This window comes from Penicillium psychrosexuale (assembly GCF_028828465.1).
Source record: "Penicillium psychrosexuale strain IBT 29551 chromosome Unknown utg000001l, whole genome shotgun sequence".
NCBI classification, from domain to species: domain Eukaryota; kingdom Fungi; phylum Ascomycota; class Eurotiomycetes; order Eurotiales; family Aspergillaceae; genus Penicillium; species Penicillium psychrosexuale.
The window spans coordinates 617610-636695 of record NW_026643186.1 but is presented as its reverse complement, the minus strand read 5'-3'; the positions used below and the strand labels follow the sequence as shown (position 1 = coordinate 636695).

General features: G+C 49.7%; 8 protein-coding genes across 8 annotated transcripts; 5 read left to right on the top strand and 3 right to left on the bottom strand.

Moving 5' to 3' along the window:
* Positions 1-363: 363 nt before the first annotated feature.
* On the top strand, positions 364-3375 carry N7518_000228 (Zn(II)2Cys6 transcription factor; the record flags this gene model as incomplete). Its single annotated transcript, XM_057181156.1, has 3 exons — positions 364-1282; positions 1324-2279; positions 2338-3375. The coding sequence occupies 3 exons, from the start codon at positions 364-366 to the stop codon at positions 3373-3375; spliced, it is 2913 nt and encodes a 970-aa protein (XP_057046506.1).
* Positions 3376-4556: 1181 nt separating this feature from the next.
* On the top strand, positions 4557-7055 carry N7518_000227 (J domain-containing protein; the record flags this gene model as incomplete). The annotated part of the gene is made up of 4 exons (XM_057181155.1): positions 4557-5060; positions 5139-5465; positions 5517-6836; positions 6906-7055. The coding sequence occupies 4 exons, from the start codon at positions 4557-4559 to the stop codon at positions 7053-7055; spliced, it is 2301 nt and encodes a 766-aa protein (XP_057046505.1).
* A 405-nt stretch (positions 7056-7460) lies between these two features.
* On the top strand, positions 7461-9317 carry N7518_000226 (SKIP/SNW domain-containing protein; the record flags this gene model as incomplete). The annotated part of the gene is made up of 3 exons (XM_057181154.1): positions 7461-7610; positions 7672-9102; positions 9159-9317. 3 exons carry the CDS (start codon positions 7461-7463, stop codon positions 9315-9317), a joined length of 1740 nt encoding a protein of 579 aa, XP_057046504.1.
* A 910-nt stretch (positions 9318-10227) lies between these two features.
* ayg1 (heptaketide hydrolyase ayg1) lies at positions 10228-11705 on the bottom strand (the record flags this gene model as incomplete). Its single annotated transcript, XM_057181153.1, has 5 exons — positions 10228-10407; positions 10464-10596; positions 10651-11423; positions 11479-11553; positions 11613-11705. The coding sequence occupies 5 exons, from the start codon at positions 11703-11705 to the stop codon at positions 10228-10230; spliced, it is 1254 nt and encodes a 417-aa protein (XP_057046503.1).
* A 601-nt stretch (positions 11706-12306) lies between these two features.
* arp2 (hydroxynaphthalene reductase arp2) lies at positions 12307-13166 on the bottom strand (the record flags this gene model as incomplete). The annotated part of the gene is made up of 2 exons (XM_057181152.1): positions 12307-12344; positions 12398-13166. 2 exons carry the CDS (start codon positions 13164-13166, stop codon positions 12307-12309), a joined length of 807 nt encoding a protein of 268 aa, XP_057046502.1.
* A 480-nt stretch (positions 13167-13646) lies between these two features.
* arp1 (scytalone dehydratase arp1) lies at positions 13647-14266 on the top strand (the record flags this gene model as incomplete). The annotated part of the gene is made up of 3 exons (XM_057181151.1): positions 13647-13704; positions 13753-13808; positions 13865-14266. The coding sequence occupies 3 exons, from the start codon at positions 13647-13649 to the stop codon at positions 14264-14266; spliced, it is 516 nt and encodes a 171-aa protein (XP_057046501.1).
* A 227-nt stretch (positions 14267-14493) lies between these two features.
* On the bottom strand, positions 14494-15623 carry N7518_000222 (uncharacterized protein; the record flags this gene model as incomplete). The annotated part of the gene is given in 2 exon segments (XM_057181150.1): positions 14494-15196; positions 15214-15623. The coding sequence occupies 2 exon segments, from the start codon at positions 15621-15623 to the stop codon at positions 14494-14496; spliced, it is 1113 nt and encodes a 370-aa protein (XP_057046500.1).
* Positions 15624-18237: 2614 nt separating this feature from the next.
* N7518_000221 (uncharacterized protein) lies at positions 18238-18666 on the top strand (the record flags this gene model as incomplete). The annotated part of the gene is made up of 1 exon (XM_057181149.1): positions 18238-18666. One exon carries the CDS (start codon positions 18238-18240, stop codon positions 18664-18666), a length of 429 nt encoding a protein of 142 aa, XP_057046499.1.
* Between the last annotated feature and the right edge of the window lie 420 nt (positions 18667-19086).

Sequence of the window (19086 nt, the reverse complement as noted above, 5' to 3'; positions counted from 1 at the left end):
GCTTTGCTGCCGCCTGATCCACATTTGTCCGACCCTCTACTCAATTCTATCACTGTACCTTGAATATCGAAAATTAAATTGGTATGTGAAAAGCGCCTACGTCCCGATAGAAAGGAAGCTATTGCTAAGTCGCCTGGATCCTTTCAATAGATACCCCTTTCTGGGACCTTAACAATCCAACAGAAAGCCGAGATTCAGCCGAAGACGATCTCGTCGACTCGTTCCAGACCAAGTCATTTCCTTGAAACCATCCGCATTTAAGGACACAAAGCCACCGAGCACATCATCACACTGGTTGTTGTCTGGGTCTGTTATGTAGATGGTCAATTGTGTAAAACACTCTGACCCCACATATCATCCGCCATGCCAACCTCCCAAGCATCAAGAGGATCTGGCTCCGGTTCTGCCATAGGCCCACGTTGCTACGTTGGACCCTTCGGTCGTATGTTACCCATAGATGGCCCATCCTCGGAGCAGCAACCCGAGCTTCCAGCTAATTTACAAGAACCCGGGGAACACCTATACCAGCTTCCACCCCCGCGGGTACCGACTAGTTTACAATTTGGATCTGATCCCTTTCCACGGCAGAAAAACAGTCCCGAGCGCAAAGACAGTGGATCAGAGCCCCAGAAGCCGGAGCAACTTCCCTCCGTGAGGCAGATACTCACTCCAACACCGGGGACAAATGCATTGCAATACTCTCAACCATTTGCAAGTTCGACACCCAACACAGGGCGTCGTGGATCTGCATACCCTCACTATCACGATCCGACTTTCCAGGTTCCAGCATCTGCACCTGATAGAGGCCGTGCTGAATCTCTTCCGCAACTGCATGGTCTGCCTTCATTGTCACAAGTGGGTCTGCAGGGCCATAGAGGTATAAGAAGCCAGACACCGACAAGAAGTGATCCACCCGCTGCATCTTTTATACAGCTACCCTTTCACACATCCTCGCATGGTCAAGTACCAAGTGGGGAACTGTCATCACCGGAAAGTTTAAAGCGGTCAAATAACCAGCCCCTTCGCCCCCATGTGGTAGATGAGCGAGTCATTGACGGGGAACTCTGCTTCGTATATGCAGACGGATCGTCCTGTCCAAAATTCATTGACGGTACACCCGTCAACGCAAATTGGGGGATAACGAAGGCCGGCAGGCCGAGAAAACGCCTCGGACTTGCCTGCTTGACTTGCCGCGAGAAGAAGATCAAGTGTAACCCAAACCCAACTGCCGAGGCCGTATGTGATCAATGCCGGAAATCCGGACGGGAATGCAGGTTCGAAAGTGCGTAAGTGCGATCGTAATCTCCGAGAATATGCGTCCAGGGACTTTCCTCGTTGAACCATTGCTGATCCCTCAAAGCCCGCGGGGTAGCCGTCCTCCCATGAGAGGGCCAGCAGGGCCATCTGGCAGACCCGACTCTTACGCCCCCACCAACCACGGGGCTTTGGACGTTTCTCCGTCACTTTACGACATCACTCGAGCCTCGGACAGTGCGACCTCCCTTCCTGGAACTACCGGCCACTCACCGATGCCAGAGAGCTCGATGCTCACGCCGTCATCCCAAGAAGCCACTTATGAAACGATGACCGAGGCAGACAGAGGTTTGAGATCCCGATCCTACCAATTCCCATCGCCCTTATCCGGTACAGATGAAACTCTTGGACGACCATCGCCACATATCGAGTCTGTTCGTTCTCCCGAATACTCTGACATTCTGGGGAAACTCAAGGGCAGCAATTCGGACGACCCAATCGCGGCGTCCTGGAACCTGGACCCGTACGAAAGCGACCCAGAGTCTGTGGCTCACTACACCGAGTGTTATTTCTCGCACGTGAATGACGGTATGTGCCACATGTTCCCGCGTGGACGATTCAGCTCGTGGTTGAAGACCTGCCCCATCAAGTCTGCACACGACAAGATGCTCCTTTATTCTATGATGGCTCTTGGATCTGTGTTCTCCGACAGGCCAGAAAAAATGGCAGCTATGACGCTATATTCTCGTATAGCACGATTTGCTATCAACAGAAGCCAGCATACCCTCTCTTTGCAACTCGCTCAGAGCCATATCATAATGAGTCTGTGGTACTACGCTACGGGGTCGCTGGTCGGATCTTGGGACTCGATAGGCGCAGCGGGAAGAGCGGTCTTTGGGCTTCGCTACAATGTGGAATCTGGCGGCGTTGTTGTGGATCAAAGCCAAGTGTGTGAATACGGGTTACATCCACAGGCCTTGATTGAGTGCCGACGACGAACTTTCTGGATTGCCTTTGTACTTGATGTAAGAAATCGCGCATCCCCCGATCAGAAACTCAATCCTAGTTACTGACAACTACCAGCGCTTCTCGAGCCTCTATTCCGCTTCTTCGACTTTCATCTCGTCGGATGCAGCCATGCTGAGGCTCCCGTGCCGAGAAGAAATATACGAGACTCAGCAGTACGCGACAGTCCCCTATTTCCAATCATTTCTCAACCACACCCCAGCCTCCACAGGCGATGATCGCTCTACCCTAAGCCCAATGGCCTTTTTAATCGAGATCATGGCTATTTGGGGGGACATCTCGCTCCATATAACCCGGCTACCACACATCCCACTTGAAGCGTACAACCGACTTGCCGAAGAATTCAACACCACCATCGTCCAAAAATCCAACCAATGGATGACCCGACTTCCCGAATACCTGTCATTCTCGCCCACAAACCTAGAACGAAGCATTCATCAAAAAAATACAGACACCTTCATTTCAACCCATTTGTTCTACCACGCCAGTTTGATGAAACTGTACAGACACGCCCGCTACCAGAGCCTCCAACCCGAAACCCTAGGCCAATACATCCACCGCGCTCGATATCACGCCGTTGAAATCCTCCGCATCTCTCTTACCTTCGACCAGTGCGCCAAAAAACTCACACTTTCTCGACACAACACAGAGACATCCACATCCAAATTAACGCCCTTGAACCCCTTCCTCGGCTACGTGATCTTATCAGCCGTGGAAGTCCTCAGCTCCGCTGGTCTGGCGTCTCAGTTGCACGAGTGCATCTATTATATTAGAGGTGCGCTAGATGCCGTCCACGAACTCGGCCGTTACTGGGATAGCTCGTTGCAACTAGTCACCGTTCTCCACAGACGCCTGAGTCTGATGATGACCTGCCTGAATGAGCGCAGCGTCTTCGCTGAGAAACAGGGCTTTGCTCTTGATGGCCCGCCGCTCGAGACGAAGGTCCATGCTGGCGCTTTGCATTCCCATCCGCCTTCGACAACGGATGATGATCTTTTCACTGGTTCTATGCCTAGAGAGATGCTTTTGAATGCTCTGCGGCTTGATGAGACATTCATATCGGAGAGTGGTATTGCTTGGATTAGAGATCCATGAGAGGACTTTTTTCCTCTCGGCTCTATTTCCCTCCTCCTGTTGGTCCTCCTCTTTGGTCGAGTTCCGGAATTGGCGTGACGGCGTAATTGATCACCTCGATGGTTTTTCCAGTGGTAAGAAATCTTGTTCTCTCTTATCTTGTTACGAGGTGATGGATGCATTTCAATAATGATGGTGACTTCGCTGATTGATTTGAAAGTATCGTTGCTATGTATAGATGGGACTGTGACCTACATGACCTGACTTTGCCTCTTATCTGTATATTATAGTATGTCATTTAATTTCTGCTTTTTTCATGCCTTTGAGCGAGCGCTCTGCTACTCCTCATGTACTTATATCCTTTGGGAGACAAGAGAAGCTTAATTGAAGCCAATGGGATAAATAAAATAGTGATTTACTAAGGTTTCACCATTTTATTACAAAATCATCTAGAATCCTATGCTGCTATGATACTTTAGCTGGGAACTGCCCCGAATAAATAAACCTGTCTTCAACAGTATCCATCAGCACCGCGTAATGAGTATCTTCATTAACAATTGGGTTCGAGCAAACCCACCCAAGCACGAGTAACCGACAATTCAGACTCAGGATCGTCCTTCATATTCCGTTTCCACTTCAGATGAATTGACGGGGAAGAGTAGCATCCTTTAGACCTTGCTAGCAGATATCTTCAATGTACCAATCATTTTCGCAATTATCTATTAAAACAGACATTTCCACCCATCTATCTACGTAATATGAACCGCGAGACCCATGAGATCTATATCTATATGCAATACTCATAGTACTAATACTAATTAATGTCCGCGGGTGGTCACATCACTCCAATTGCCCTAAGCCAATAGGAATGGAGTCTCGGGTTGGCACCCGAGAACAAAGCCATTGTATTCAAATGGTCACCGGGTCAATGTTTCATATTCTATAGACTCGACATTTGAAACCAATATGGGATTATCTACTTGATAATAAGCTAAAATAGATCTGCAGTATATCATTTCCCCCAGTCAATGCTCCACCATAACACCTCCGAGCGGGGATTCCAACGGAGATGCGGAAGGTTTCTCCGGAATTTCGATTTCCCTCCTCACCTTGTTTCATTGCCCAATCGCATTTCATCCAACCACCCCAAAATGGGGATATAAATATAGATATCAAAAAAACCGAGTGCGTGAAAAGCTCTCATGTCCTCTTTCAAGCAGCCCGGGACGCACGAGTTCCCCGGCGCGGAGTTCCGCACGACGGTGGAAGATGACGGACTCGACGCCGACTATAGCATGATCGGCGACTACCCAGAGGAACCCGACTATTATGTCCAGCTGGGCCTTGCGCGCGATCCGCCCCCAACAGACGCCGAGATCCGTTCCGCCTACCGCAACTTAACCCTCAGCTTCCACCCCGACAAGCAGCCGCCGCATCTCCGCCATGCGGCCGAGAGTCAGTTCAGACATATCCAGGAGGCGTATGAGACCCTCATCGATCCAAATAAGCGCATTGTGTATGATATATCGGGTGCAGCGGGCGTGCGGCAGGAATGGGGTCAGCGCGGAGTCATGGGGATTGGTGGGGAGGCACAACGGCTGGATGTTGGTGTTAAGGCGATGTCGCCGGATCAGTTCCGGCGCTGGTTTTTGAAGACGATGAGAAAACGGGAGCGGAAAGCTGTCGAGAGTTTAGTTTCCAGCAAGGTATGCAATTTCTGTATTGATCTTCCTTGGGAAGTTGCGCGAATGAGCTGTTGCTAACATTTATTGGGTTTGGTTTAGGGCGGTATTACCCTGGGAATCAACGCGGCATCTATGGTTTCCGTCGACGAGGACGACGATGTGCAGTTCCATATACCTTCACCGAAAGTGACATCATATGGTGTTTCGTATAGTTTCAAGACGCCGGTGTCATTACCACAGCTTTGGGGCACGGCAGAGAATGAGGAAGACACCTCGGGTGTGGAACCGGATTCAGGGGAAGATGTGCCAGACGAGGAACAAGAGCACATGCATGTGATTTGGAATGCGGGTGTAACTGGAGGTTTGGCTCGCCCGATCAAGAAAGTCGCTGTTGAGTACCAGGATGGGACAGAAGGGGAAGAAAGGGTATGATGTGCTGCATGTTCGCATCTCGAAATTTCGCTAAACATTTTTCAGATCGAAATGCCACCGCTCCTGGCAAGTCAGAATTTCCAATTTGGGGCCACTGTGACTCCCAATTTCCAAAACCTGGTAGGCACCAAGGGAATCTGGGCCAAACATCCTTTCTCTCTCCTCAAGGATTCCCAAATCAGCTTCAATGCTCTTCTTCTCCCTGCCCCAACCTTGAAAGCAAACATCGCCCGGGCCTTCCAGCCAATCCCCGGCACCAAGCCGTTCCAGGTCAGCGTGACCAGTATACATACGCGCTCTTTGGGGGAAACGGCGCCTTCTTTTGAGATTCAAGTTTCCAGAGAAATTGCCAAGCAGAAGATCGGTACCATGACATGGAACAGTGGTGTCGTTCAGTGGCCCGAATTTCTTCTCAGCCAGTTCCCATCAATCGGAATGGGAGCTCAGAGTGCCATTGCATCTGCTAATGAGGTCAGTAACCTGCAGTTCGGTCTAATCTCGCTCCCCAAGCAGGGCCAAGCTGCAATCGATTTCGATGACGACGACGAGGAGAGTGGAGAAATGGACGAGGATGTCCGTCATCTGCTCAAGAAAAAACGCCAAATCGACCAATCTGCCGAGGCATGGCAGACCTATCTTCAGGTCACTCCCGGCGGAGGCGCTTTTGTCTTGAGTTATTCTCGAAACCTCTTCTCCGGGAAACCCGCTGATGATCCGGTCAAGACTGAATGGAGCTCTGAAGGATACTTCCCGATGCCGAGCATGGACCAGGCCCGTGCTGTGCGACTCGAGATCTCGAGTGTTCTTGGGTTAGACATGACTCTTAATTGGACCATTAAGGGTGTTCGTCGGGTTGGCGAGTACACGCGTGTTGGGCTCGGTATTGGCATCGCAGACAAGGGTATCATGATGACAGTTTCATGGCATCGACTCGGTCAGAATATTAATATTCCGATTATTGTTTGCCCGGCTAGTGAGGCAACAAGCGGAGCCGCAGCGCTGACCGCTATATTCCCTTGGCTGGCCTACTGCGCGATTGAGTTTGGCTATATTCGCCCACGCGATAGAAAACTCCGCCGGCAGGCAGCTGCTAAACGCCACCGTGAGCTCAAGAAGTTGATCCCTAAGAAACGTGAAGAGAGTCTCCAGGCCATCGAGCTCATGACCGATCAAGTGCAAAGGCGCCAAGCGCGAGAGGAAGCACAAGACGGTCTGGTCATTCAGAAGGCAGAGTATGGTTATATACCGCCAGTAAACAAGAAACCCAAAAATGGGTTCGCGGAGCCTCGGGTGATTGATGTCACGATCCCTGTGGCTGCGCTAGTTAACCGGGGTCAACTGGTGATTCCCGGAAAAACCATCAAGGTAAGTCAGGCCATAGACTTGAATTAGTCAATCTTCGCTAGAGCAGGATACTAATTTAGATGTGTCTAGTTTCAAATTTTGGGATTCCACGACCCTGCGCCATTGCTGCCCAAACGGTTGAAGATCTGGTATAGATTCCAGGGGCGCGATCATTTTGTCGAGGCAGGTGATAAAGAGGACATCGCATGCCCCATGCGTACGCACTTTATATCCGAATGAGTATAATTAGACTCATCAGAAGGTCGAAGAACCTCTACCATGTAATTTATAACATCCAGTCGTTCATTAGCGACTTATTATTTCAACCTCCATTCTGATGCTTTTACTCCCCTTTATGTTTGTACTAAATAGTTGCTCAGCTGCTCAGCTGCTATAAATGCAGGATTGTCATAATTTGAAGCCTTTCTCCCTGTAATTATTCTAATAATATCATTATCTTGTACAAATAAGCCAGCCCAGTGACCTCGAATTGTTGCTTAACGTCGGAAAGTCTTGGCATAATTCGATACGGCACTCCATAAAGGCCAGCCGTGCAGTTCGTCCCGAAAAGCTAAATGGAGCGTCACCCCGTGATATCTTCTCATCAACCACGAGTGCACAGCTCTTGAGTTGCTTACTCTTGAAATGTCGACCTCTATCGCTGCAGGGCTTTTCAAGTCCCTCCCCAAACCGAAATACTCTGGCGAGGAGGAGGAGTTGCCACAGCATGCGCAACCTCGTGGCCCGCGCGTGGTGGGCGCCGACCAGATTGATGAAACACAGGTGGTCCTACGGGTGAGTTTTGGATCATTATATTGACATACCAGTACAATAACTAATTGATTCTATCTTTCAGAGGACCGGACCCCCGCCCTACGGAAACCGTGCAGGATGGCGACCTCGCGCCCCCGAAGATTTCGGGGACGGCGGCGCGTTCCCCGAGATCCTAGTCGCCCAGTACCCCCTCGACATGGGCCGAAAGGGAAAGTCGTCCAAGTCAAATGCGCTTGCTCTTCAGGTCGATGCCGAAGGTAAGGTCAAGTACGACGCGATCGCCCGCCGCGGACACGCCGACAACCGCACCGTTCATGCCTCATTCAAGGATTTGATCCCGCTCCGACAGCGGGTGGATATGGGGGAGATTTCCCTGGAAAAGCCATCTGAGGAGGAGATCCAGGCTCAAATGGAGAGGACAAAGGCCGCGCTTACAACCTTGGTCGAAGGAGCTTCGTCGGCGCAGAAGCCGAAGAACGTCAAGGGCGGACAACGAGCTGAGCCGACTTTTGTTCGATACACCCCGGCCAACCAGATGGGCAACACCGGCCGCCAGAATGACCGCATTATGAAGATTGTCGAGAGGCAGCTGGATCCTATGGAACCGCCCAAGTTTAAGCACAAGAAGATTCCCCGTGGCCCGCCCTCCCCGCCGCCTCCCGTTATGCACTCGCCGCCTCGGAAGCTTACTGCGGAGGACCAAGAAGCTTGGAAGATCCCCCCACCTGTGTCGAACTGGAAGAACCCCAAGGGTTACACCGTGCCCTTGGACAAGCGTTTGGCTGCAGATGGTCGCGGGCTGCAGGATGTCTCCATCAACGACAAATTCGCACAGTTCGCAGAGGCTTTGTTCACGGCGGATCGACATGCGCGTGAAGAGGTGCAGCTCCGAGCTCAGATGCAGCAGAAGTTGGCAGAGAAGGAGAAGGCACAGAAGGAGGAGCATCTTCGGATGTTAGCACAAAAGGCTCGTGAGGACCGCGCTGGTCCCAGTGCTCGCGTGTCACGGGCTCGTTCCCGCTCTCGAAGTGCTAGCCGCAGCGTATCTGTATACTCCTCCAGGTCTGCTACCCCAAGCGAAGATGACGAAGCCGCCCGAGACCGCGCGGAGCAGCGCCGTGAGCGACGACGCGAAGATGAACGACAGCTGCGCCAGTCTCGCATGGGCACGGAGCGCCGCATTCAAACCATGGCCCGAGAACAAAACCGTGATATCTCCGAAAAGGTCGCGCTTGGTCTGGCCAAGCCTACACAGAGCTCTGAGTCCATGTGGGATTCGCGTTTGTTCAACCGGACCAGTGGCATGCAATCTGGTTTCAATGAAGATAACCCTTACGACAAGCCGCTGTTCGCCGCGCAGGACGCCATCAACAGCATTTATCGTCCCCGTGCACAAGCTGATGCCGATGACGAAGATGCAGGCGAAGGCGAGATGAGCAAGCTTGAGAAGACCAAGCGATTCGAGGTCCTGGGTCGCGCCAAGGAGGGATTCTGTGGCGCTGCTGAAGCCGAGGTAAGCTTCCGTCCAATATACATTTTTCTTTTCGTCGCTAATAAGTTATTCTATAGGAGCGCCAAGGTCCCGTTCAATTCGAGAAGGACACTGCCGATCCATTTGGTATTGACAATATGATTGCCGATGTGACTTCGGGTCAGAAGCGTTATGGGATTCAGGAAGCTGAAGATGACGACCGCAAGTCGAAACGCCCGAGGGTCGACGACGAATGAATCCCCTTTTGTTAATCTTTCTTCCATGTGTCTCTATGTTCTCTCCTTGTCTCTATGCAGGCATCGGAAAAATATCCCCAATGCATTGCGGGCGTTTCTGGCAGTGTGATCCTTACCATTATCTTGTTCACAAAGGGAAATCGTATCAAGCGAGCCACTTGGGCTCGCTTGCATTATATGGGATATGCCGTCTCATTTACAGCTACAATAAAAACATGTTGATCTACGTCTTCAAATCACTAGTAGTATGTTGTATTTCTAGTGAATGTGTACAACAGCTTTCGCACAGGTACGATGAAAGATGTGGGTTGAGGGAATGTATTTGGGTAACTAGCTACATGCACATAGGCAAAGGAGACCTCACAGCAAATGAGGGTTGTATTCCGTGGGACCGTCAATGGCTATGGAGTCCGGATACTCAGCCATGACTTTCTCAGAGAGCTCGCACGAGAACTGGACTTTGATCTGGTAAAACCTGCATAGACCTCAACAACTTGGTAATGTTGATATCCTTGTAGGTAAGGTACCCTGTCCTCTGCCTGCGCTGTCTCATGGGGCTACGGAGAGATGGCGGTCGAGAGGGATGAGGAGAAGAGAAGAAGAAGAGAAGAAGAAGAGAAGAAGAGGAAAGGTGGGAGGAGCCCTTTTATACCCCAAACCCACGTGCCTTCCCAAACTGTGCGGCCATTGTGTTTGCCTGGCTGCCCCCGCCTCCTCAATAGATAGCACTATGTCTTCTACAGGTACACAATACAGATATGTGTATGATTCTTGACTTAATGACATCTGTTTCGTCGCATTGATAACGGACGAGATTATCAATGCAAGTAGGATTAACATGCAGTTTCAATGACTGATGGTCTAAAGCAGCCCTGGAGGCAGCATAACATATTGACACCTCAGCACCCACTCAGTTCTTCACCTCCTTCTTATTGGGAGATAACACACTCTCCAACCACTTGTAAGCCACAGGCAGACTATCAGGGTATCCCATGTGCACTCGGTTCTCGAAGAACCTAGCTTCCTTAGGACCGCCATGCTTGAGAGGCTCCATACAGTCTTCAATCGGGACAACGCCGTCATCCACGCCCTAGAAACATATCAGCTTTGTTTTCTTTCTCGACACGGCTGAACAGGAATACATACGTTGAGCATAAGCAACCGGCAATTATCCTGGTCAAGAATGCCGGTCTCCACGAGCGAGAACTTCTTCTGAGCGTTCTTCACAAACTCCTCCTCATTGTCATAGCCATACTTCTCCGCCATAGCGGAAGTAAGCCTACATCATGGTTAGTATTCCACCACATAAAACCAAAACCCAGTCAGAACTCACACAAACGGATATTCATGATCATTCGCCTTAGCCAACCACTCAGGACTAAAAACAAAGTGCGATCCAGGTCCATGAGCAACAGCCCCGGCAAGACGCGCACGGTGTGTACAAGCCGCGCGGATAGCATAGAAGCCACCCGCACTAAGCCCCCAAGCCGCGACACGCGACATGTCAAACTCCGGCCGCCGATCCATGTAATCCAGAACGCTGGACCAGAGTCTATCGGGCGACTCGGGGTCGGCGGGATCCGCAGGCGAGTCCGCCGTCCCGGGAATCTCAACAATAACCGTCGCCCAGCCGCGATTGATGATCTCGTGGGAGCGCTGGCTGTTGTCAGGCCTATACCCATCAAGCCCGGTCATGAGCAGCACGACAGGGACGCGGTTGGTAGGGCTGGCTTCCTCCGGCAGCCGGATGTACAGCGGGATTGAGGCGCCGTCGCGGCCTGCGCGGTGCGTGTGCGAAATCACTTCCTCCGTGATGATAGGTTTCCATAGTGAGGCGGCTTTCAGGTACACTTGCTTCTGACGGTCGAAGGCGGCACGCTTGATAGATGTCTCGGGGCGTGTTGATGGGCTTACGTAGGGGAAGCGCGAGATGCGGAGGATGACTGCTGCGCGGCGGTACAGGTCTGCGGCGCGGTCGAGGTGGCCGTTGTTGAGGGCTGTGTCGGCTTCTTTCTTGAGGGCTGTGTCGGCTTCTTTCTCGAGGGCTGTTGCTGTTGGGAGGAAGGCTTCGGTGTAGGCATCTGTGTTTGCGTCGTTGATGTTATCCTGTTGTTGTCAGCCATGGGTTTGGGTTGTATTCAATATGTTTGGCGATGCTCACAGCGATCAGCTTTTGGAAAATGGGCTCGAAGTCTCCCACGGATCCATCGTGGAACGGGTAGACGGATTTAGTAGCCTGGTCAATTATCCGTGTTAGTTTCCTGTGTGTTTTCTGATTGTTGCGAAGAGACATACGCAGAATTTCCACTTTGACTCCCATAGGACCTTCATCGATCCCTGATGAGGGTAGACAGTGTCGAACTTGTCTCCGAGAATCCAATTCACCATTTTGAGCGGGATATAGACAAGGTAGATTGATGGGTTTCGTACTGCCTATGGCTTTTCTTTGATGAACTGCAAATTTGAGGCATCTTGTGCTTTTTTCATTGACTTGCCACCAACTGTATTCGCCGGTAGCAGCCATTACCAAGCAAGCCAAGGCAGAATGATGTCTATCGAGATGCAAACAGTAGGTGTATTTGCCGCAAGCCGTAGATGAGACCGGATCGGCAGAGATCTGATGAGGTTGCTTCGAAGACTTCCGGATGCGGGGAGGTGACAGCCAAGATGAGGTAAGGAATGCAGATCAGATCGTATCCTCAGATGTCTCATTACTCAAAATCCCGCTGTCAATTTCTCTTCGCGGCTTCTCGTGGCATTTCTGTCCGCTTTGTCATTATCTAGCCTTAGGTAAAGTGAAATGAACTTGTGTACTCAAATGGTAGAATAATTTCATTCTGATTCTATGGAAAACAACATAGAAACATATATCTAAACAAGGGCAACGTATGATTCAGATGGTAATCGGCCCTGATCCTATACATGGCCTCAAATACAAAACATATATCCGACATCTCCAATTCAATATGGCAATCCCACGAGACATCGATTAGATGTTTGCTCCACCGTTACAAGGCAAAATTTGACCTGCAAATAATTAGCAATATTCCCAGGGGTGAATTCAACATTCCAGTACTCACCGTTGATCCATTCTCCAGCAGGACTGGCCAAGAATGCCACGATGCGGCCAATATCCGCAGGCACACCACAGCGTCCAAGGGGACTACCATTAGCAAGCGCCGTCTCGATATCCTCGATAGAGGAGTTCTGATCACAGCCAGGCGCATAGCGCCACGCGTTGGTCAACCACATATCACTCTTGACACCAGCAGGAGCAATCGCATTAACCGTAGCCCTCTTCTTGCCAAAGTCAGCAGCAAAGCAGCGAGTAAAGCCCTCCACGGCACTCTTGCTGCCCGCATACAGCGAGTGGCCGGGCACACCCAGGCCCGCGGCAATGGACGACATCAGCACGACACGTCCGCCGGGCTGGATGTAGTCGTAGGCATTCTTCGCGACGAAGAACTGTGCCCGAGTGTTGAGGTCGAACACTGCGTTGAAGTCCTCCAGCGTAGTCTCGGACAACGGCACGAACTTCTCCGTTCCGGCGTTCGACACAACAATGTCCAGCTGTCCGAAGTGGGACACTACCTGGCGGAAGAGGTTGGCGATAGAGTCGACGTTTGTCAGGTCGGCTTGGAATGCGGCACCGTGGACACCTTGCGCTTGGATCTCCTGTACCACTGCGTCGGCGGTCTTTGAGCTGCTGGCGTAGTTGATCGCTACGCTTGCTCCCTTCTTGGCTAGCTCTAGCGCGATGCCGGCTCCGATGCCTCGACCACCGCCAGTCACTAAGGCGACTTTGCCGGCGAGCTCGGGCTGGGCAGCGTTGGGGTTTGCGACGACCATTTTGGTGGTTATTTTGATGTTGGAGGGTGTGGAGGATTGTAGATTACTGGGTGTGGAATCGTGTTGAGAGAGGGAACCGTAGTCTAATATTGAACCTGTTAGTAACACCAGGATCTTGGCAGGAATCAGCTGGATGGCTTGGTTCCATCATTCATACCTATTGCAGAGCTGGGCTTTGTTTCCGAATTTGTCGGTGACCTATTACAGTGCCAGTCATTGGGGCCCACAGCCAACATCAGGTCCTAAAACAGAGTAGCTGTTTGCGAACAAGGACCTTGTACCGCATGCGGAAGTCCATGAGGGGCTGTCTCCACCATCTGTCACATTATAATCCCTCGGTTGCATTGTTGTGTTTCCGTGCATGGGAAATATGCTGGCCAGATCCGGGGAATTTGTGGCAAGTGAATAATCACACGGCGCGCCTCGCAGCTATAACCACATCGCGAACTATCTGCAGAAATCAAAGATCGCCGAACAACCATGTCTCCTGCCGTAAAGAACATCACCGCTGAGCCCAACTTGGACATCAGCTTCCAGGGTTTGTTTCAATCCACCCTCATTCACCTGCTTGTGCTAACAGCAACAGACTACCTCATCCTCTCAAAGCTCGTCTTCGACTGGGCAGACAGCTACGATGCCAAGGTACACTTCCAATCGCATTAAAAGTCAATTCAACATTAATCCTGACACTATTCCAGGACTGGGACCGCCTGCGCAGCATCATTGCTCCAACTCTGACGGTGGACTACACCAAGATCGGTCTGAGAAGATGGGACAACATGTCCGCTGACGAATACATGGCCATGATCACCCATCCCGGCTTCCTCGGTGACAAAACCATCAAGACCCAGCATCTGCTTGGTCAGACATGGTGGGAGAAGATCTCCGACACCGAGGTTATTGGTCACCACCAGCTTCGCGCGGCGCACCAGGTCTACGAAACCGAAGAGTTGGAGACTGTCAAGCTTCGTGGTCACTCTCATGCTACGAATGAGCACTACTATCTCAAGATCAATGGTATCTGGAAATTTGCTGGGTTGAAGCCGAATGTGCGCTTTGATGAGTTACGCTTCGACGAGGTTTTCAAGGGTCTTGACTAGGGGTCAATGGGCTTTTGTGAAGGGAAACTGGTACAATTCTATATAGTATAAGAATTTATTTTACTTGGTTTCCATTTTCTGTGAAATTGTTGTGTGTTATGGTAGAGAAATGGGCGGGATCTGGCTTCATGCCTGAAAACCAAGGCCACTATTTGAGGATTCTGGGTTTCCCCACTGCAATATGCTATATTTAGCCACGAGGTACAGCAACATCATCTCTCCAAATCTCAGTCCGAAATAGACAAATCACAGTGATCATAGCCATCATCGCTCACTGATAGATACACCTTCTTCTCTGCCAGTCTAGCCTTCTCTTCTGTTTCAATATACCCCCGCACTTCTTTGAGGGCACAATTCACCAGTGAAGTCAAATTTTCATCATTCGGATGTTGCCGACGAATCTCTTCGAAAACTTCGATACCGTCAGGAGGGTTGCAATCTTGGGGTCCACGATGATTAAAGGCGAGGACTTGCACCGCATTAACCGCGATTGCAGTGGCTTTGAGTATCTTCGCTCTGTCATTTTCGGTATAGACGTTGGAAGGGCCGCAGCTCATCAAGAGCTTAGCAATTGGATATGATGTGGTCAATAGCATCCAAATGGATATATTCTGATCGACAGACTCTGTCAACTTGCGTAGATCATGGAGCAAATGCGTTTTGAGAATATCGGCTTCAGTGGCAAGGGAGACCTTGTTGAGTGGCATCGTATTTCTCGCCCGGTCAATCAAGTCAAGGACAAACTGGCCAGCAGGCATATTCGCCAATGAAGCGATATTCTCCATGCCATACTTAGCATCCGTACCAACTGGGCTTTGTGTGTGGTTTGTTTCTGCAGATGGCTTTGCGTTTGGTTCTCCCGCGACGTTGGTCGGTTCATTCATTGCTGTCGACGAGGAAGCGTCACCACGGCCATACTGATCGTGAAACCTAGTATTGGAGCTCACGCATGCTTGTGGAGATTGGGTTGGCGATTCGACACTTCTTTCAGATAATTTAACCCGAAAGGCCGCGCAATGAGCCCTGCACTGGTAATATGACGGTCTTTGAGGATAATCAGCCTTGAACTCGTAACACATTCTTCAGGGACATACTCATGTGATACCCATGGTGCCCCGAGCAATTCCCGATCGATCTCAGCAAATTCACCCCAGCTGGTCGGTACAAAGAGCCGGGTTAACCTAGGATACCTTTGAGTTACTTGGACGCAAAACGGGACATTGAGTCCTAGGTTGTCGTCTTTGGTTTGCAGTCTCTTTCCTGATTTTGCCCAGTAGATGAAGATTCCGAGTCGGTAATCTCCATCTTCGAAATCCCTAGGTCTGATATTATCGCAACAGAATGCATGTGAAGCCATTGTTTTGGGCGGAGGAGATGAGAGTGGACCCGACGATCTGGAGAGATGTGCAGATCGATACTGGCAGTTTAGGTACCGTTGATCTGTTGAGTTGATCATAATGTGTTCATTCCTTGCTGTATACTTTTAGAAGACCCAATATACAAGTTTGGTTTAGGGGAGAAGGATCCAGGGTACACTTAACCTTTTGTATATCAATCTCTAGTCACTGTATAGACTTCGGGAGTCAAAATCAGCGATACAATTCAGATGTGTCCTCGCACGTGTAGAGGTAAAACAGGCAAGAGCCCACGTTGGGGGTGCCTTCCTGATCAGGTGCCTTCCCTTTTGGTCAAAAATCGTCACCAACCCAATTCCCCCATTTACCTTAAGCCATTGGGGAGGTATAAATACCCCCTCCCCCCCCATTTTCTCTCTTCTTCTTTCTTTCTTCTTCAACACTCCGGGTCCGCACTGCAAATCGCGGGTCCCGTGACATGGGTTCTGTCTCCCGTTGATCTTGATGGCCTCAACATCCACATTCATTCATCATCCATCATGACCTTGCATCGTCCTTCATGATCATCGTCCTTCATGGTCTCAACATCCACAGTCATCATCATCCATCATGACCTTGGCCATTGTCTATCATGACCATCGTCCTTCATGGTCTCAACATCCACAGTCATCATCATCCATCATGACCTTGGCCATTGTCTATCATGATCATCGTCCACAGTCATCATCATCAACCATGACCTTGACCATCCATTATGTCCACCATTCATCATGAGCTTCGACTAGGATGACCCTCCGCCGTGCCCACCGTACCCACCATCACCACCAAGACAACAATATTGACCCAACCATCCACATTCAATCAACCATCCACATTCGACAATCCACAATGCTTCGACCTGAAAGAGGAGGAATGAAAAGAAACGGTCTTGATCGACTGAGTCTCCGCAGGAGTGTCTCTGAAGGAGACTTCTCGTCGGGAAGAGGTTACAGCGTGTACCCATTTAAAGGAGACTCTCGAGACCGTTTGCTGTGGTGGTAAAAAAAAGGTCGCATCGACAAGCAAGCATCGACATTCAAGTATCGACACCCAAGCATCCACTTTAATAACCTTCAAACAACCATCTACATTCGACCACCCACGATACTTCGACCTTGACACAATGCTTTGACCCAAAAGAGGAGGAATGAAAAGAAACGGTCTTGATCGACTGAGTCTCCGCAGGAGTGTCTCTGAAGGAGACTTCTCGTCGGGAAGAGGTTACAGCGTGTACCCAATTAAAGGAGACTCTCAAGACCGTTTGCTGTGGTGGTAAAAAAAAGGGTCGCCTCGACAAGCAAGCATCGACATCCAAGCTCCACTTCAACCTAAGCCACTTCAACTTCCATATTCAAGAACCACTCCGATCAATCTTCACTCAACTATCTACATTCAAGAAACCATCCACATTCGACCACCCACGATACTTCGACCTTGACATAATGCTTTGACCCAAAAGAGGAGGAATGAAAAGAAACGGTCTTGATCGACTGAGTCTCCGCAGGAGTGTCTCTGAAGGAGACTTCTCGTCGGGAAGAGGTTACAGCGTGTACCCAATTAAAGGAGACTCTCAAGACCGTTTGCTGTGGTGGTAAAAAAAAGGTCGCCTCGATAAGCAAGCATCAACATTCATACCATCTCAACCACTTTGACAACAACCTTGACAACCATCCACTTTGACAACCCATCTTGCCCACTTTGATAACAACCTTAACCATCCACTTTGACAACCATCTTGACCACTTTGACAATAACCTTGACAACCACTTTGACAACCATCTTGACCACTTTGACAATAACCTTGACAACCACTTTGACAACCAATCTTACCCACTTTGACAACAACCTTGACAACCATCCACTTTGACAACCCATCTTGCCCACTTTGATAACAACCTTAACCATCCACTTTGACTACCATCTTGACCACTTTGACAACAACCTTGACAACCACTTTGACAACCTATCTTGCCCACTTTGATAACAACCTTAACCATCCACTTTGACTACCATCTTGACCACTTTGACAACAACCTTGACAACCACTTTGACAACCTATCTTACCCACTTTGATAACAACCTTGACAACCATCCACTTTGACAACCCATCTTGCCCACTTTGATAACAACCTTAACCATCCACTTTGACTACCATCTTGACCACTTTGACAACAACCTTGACAACCACTTTGACAACCTATCTTGCCCACTTTGATAACAACCTTAACCATCCACTTTGACTACCATCTTGACCACTTTGACAACAACCTTGACAACCACTTTGACAACCTATCTTACCCACTTTGATAACAACCCTGACAACCATCCACTTTGACTATCGTCTTGATAACAATCTTGCCCACTTTGACAACCACTTTGACAACCTATCTTACCCACTTTGACAACAACCTTGACAACCATCCACTTTGACAACCCATCTTGCCCACTTTGATAACAACCTTAACCATCCACTTTGACAATAACCTTGACCTTTGACTACCATCTGACAATCATCCACTTTGACAACCAATTCATCTCGAGACTTTCGATCTACTATGACAGCTGTGACCACCCACCATGAGACATTCCACTTTGGCTATCCACCATGACCATCATCCACTACGGCCGCCATCCACTACGGCCACCATCCACTACGGCCACCATCCACTACGGCCACCATCCACTACGGCCGCCATCCACTACGGCCACCATCCACCATGGGTCTCCTATCTTGACTACTCCTATCTTGACTACCCACTACAACCACCACCAACCATGAGACTCTCCTACAAGAACCGCGACCATCATTTTGTCATATCACAGAGACACAAAGGTTTCCACGGCTTTCCAATCAACTCTTCTCTCTTTCTTGTCAGCATCAAGTCCCACGGCCAACCTGCAAAGAAGGCCTGCCTTGAGGAACTTCAACTTCTCGGTCAAACCAATATCCACTACAGACCAACCCATACAAGCCAGCAACTCGTGCAAAGCTTCCGGATCAGGTAGTCTCCACTGACTAAGTCACCTTCACCAACAAACACGGGTTGACATCCACAAATCAGAGCTTTCTGATGTCTCATATCATTGTCCAAAGTGGTTCTGTCTGTACGAACCAACGTTTTTATGTCATTGGAAATTAGTTAGAAGAAGAATCAATTTTTGCTATTTCATTTTATTCTTTCTGTAGATTAATATTCACTTTGTCCTAAACCAAATACAAAAGGCAAGATAAAAAGGCTAAGCCTCCAGGGATGTTGATACAAGGGTTTGTCTATTGTCTTCTATGCCTATTATTTACGTTTTCTACAGGAACGATACTCTGTGTGACCATCTTTTGAATATTCATTCCATGACAAGTTTATCCTTCTCTGTCTCCAACAGATAACACAGATTCCCATATAGCAAAAACATCAACTGAGACCAGAC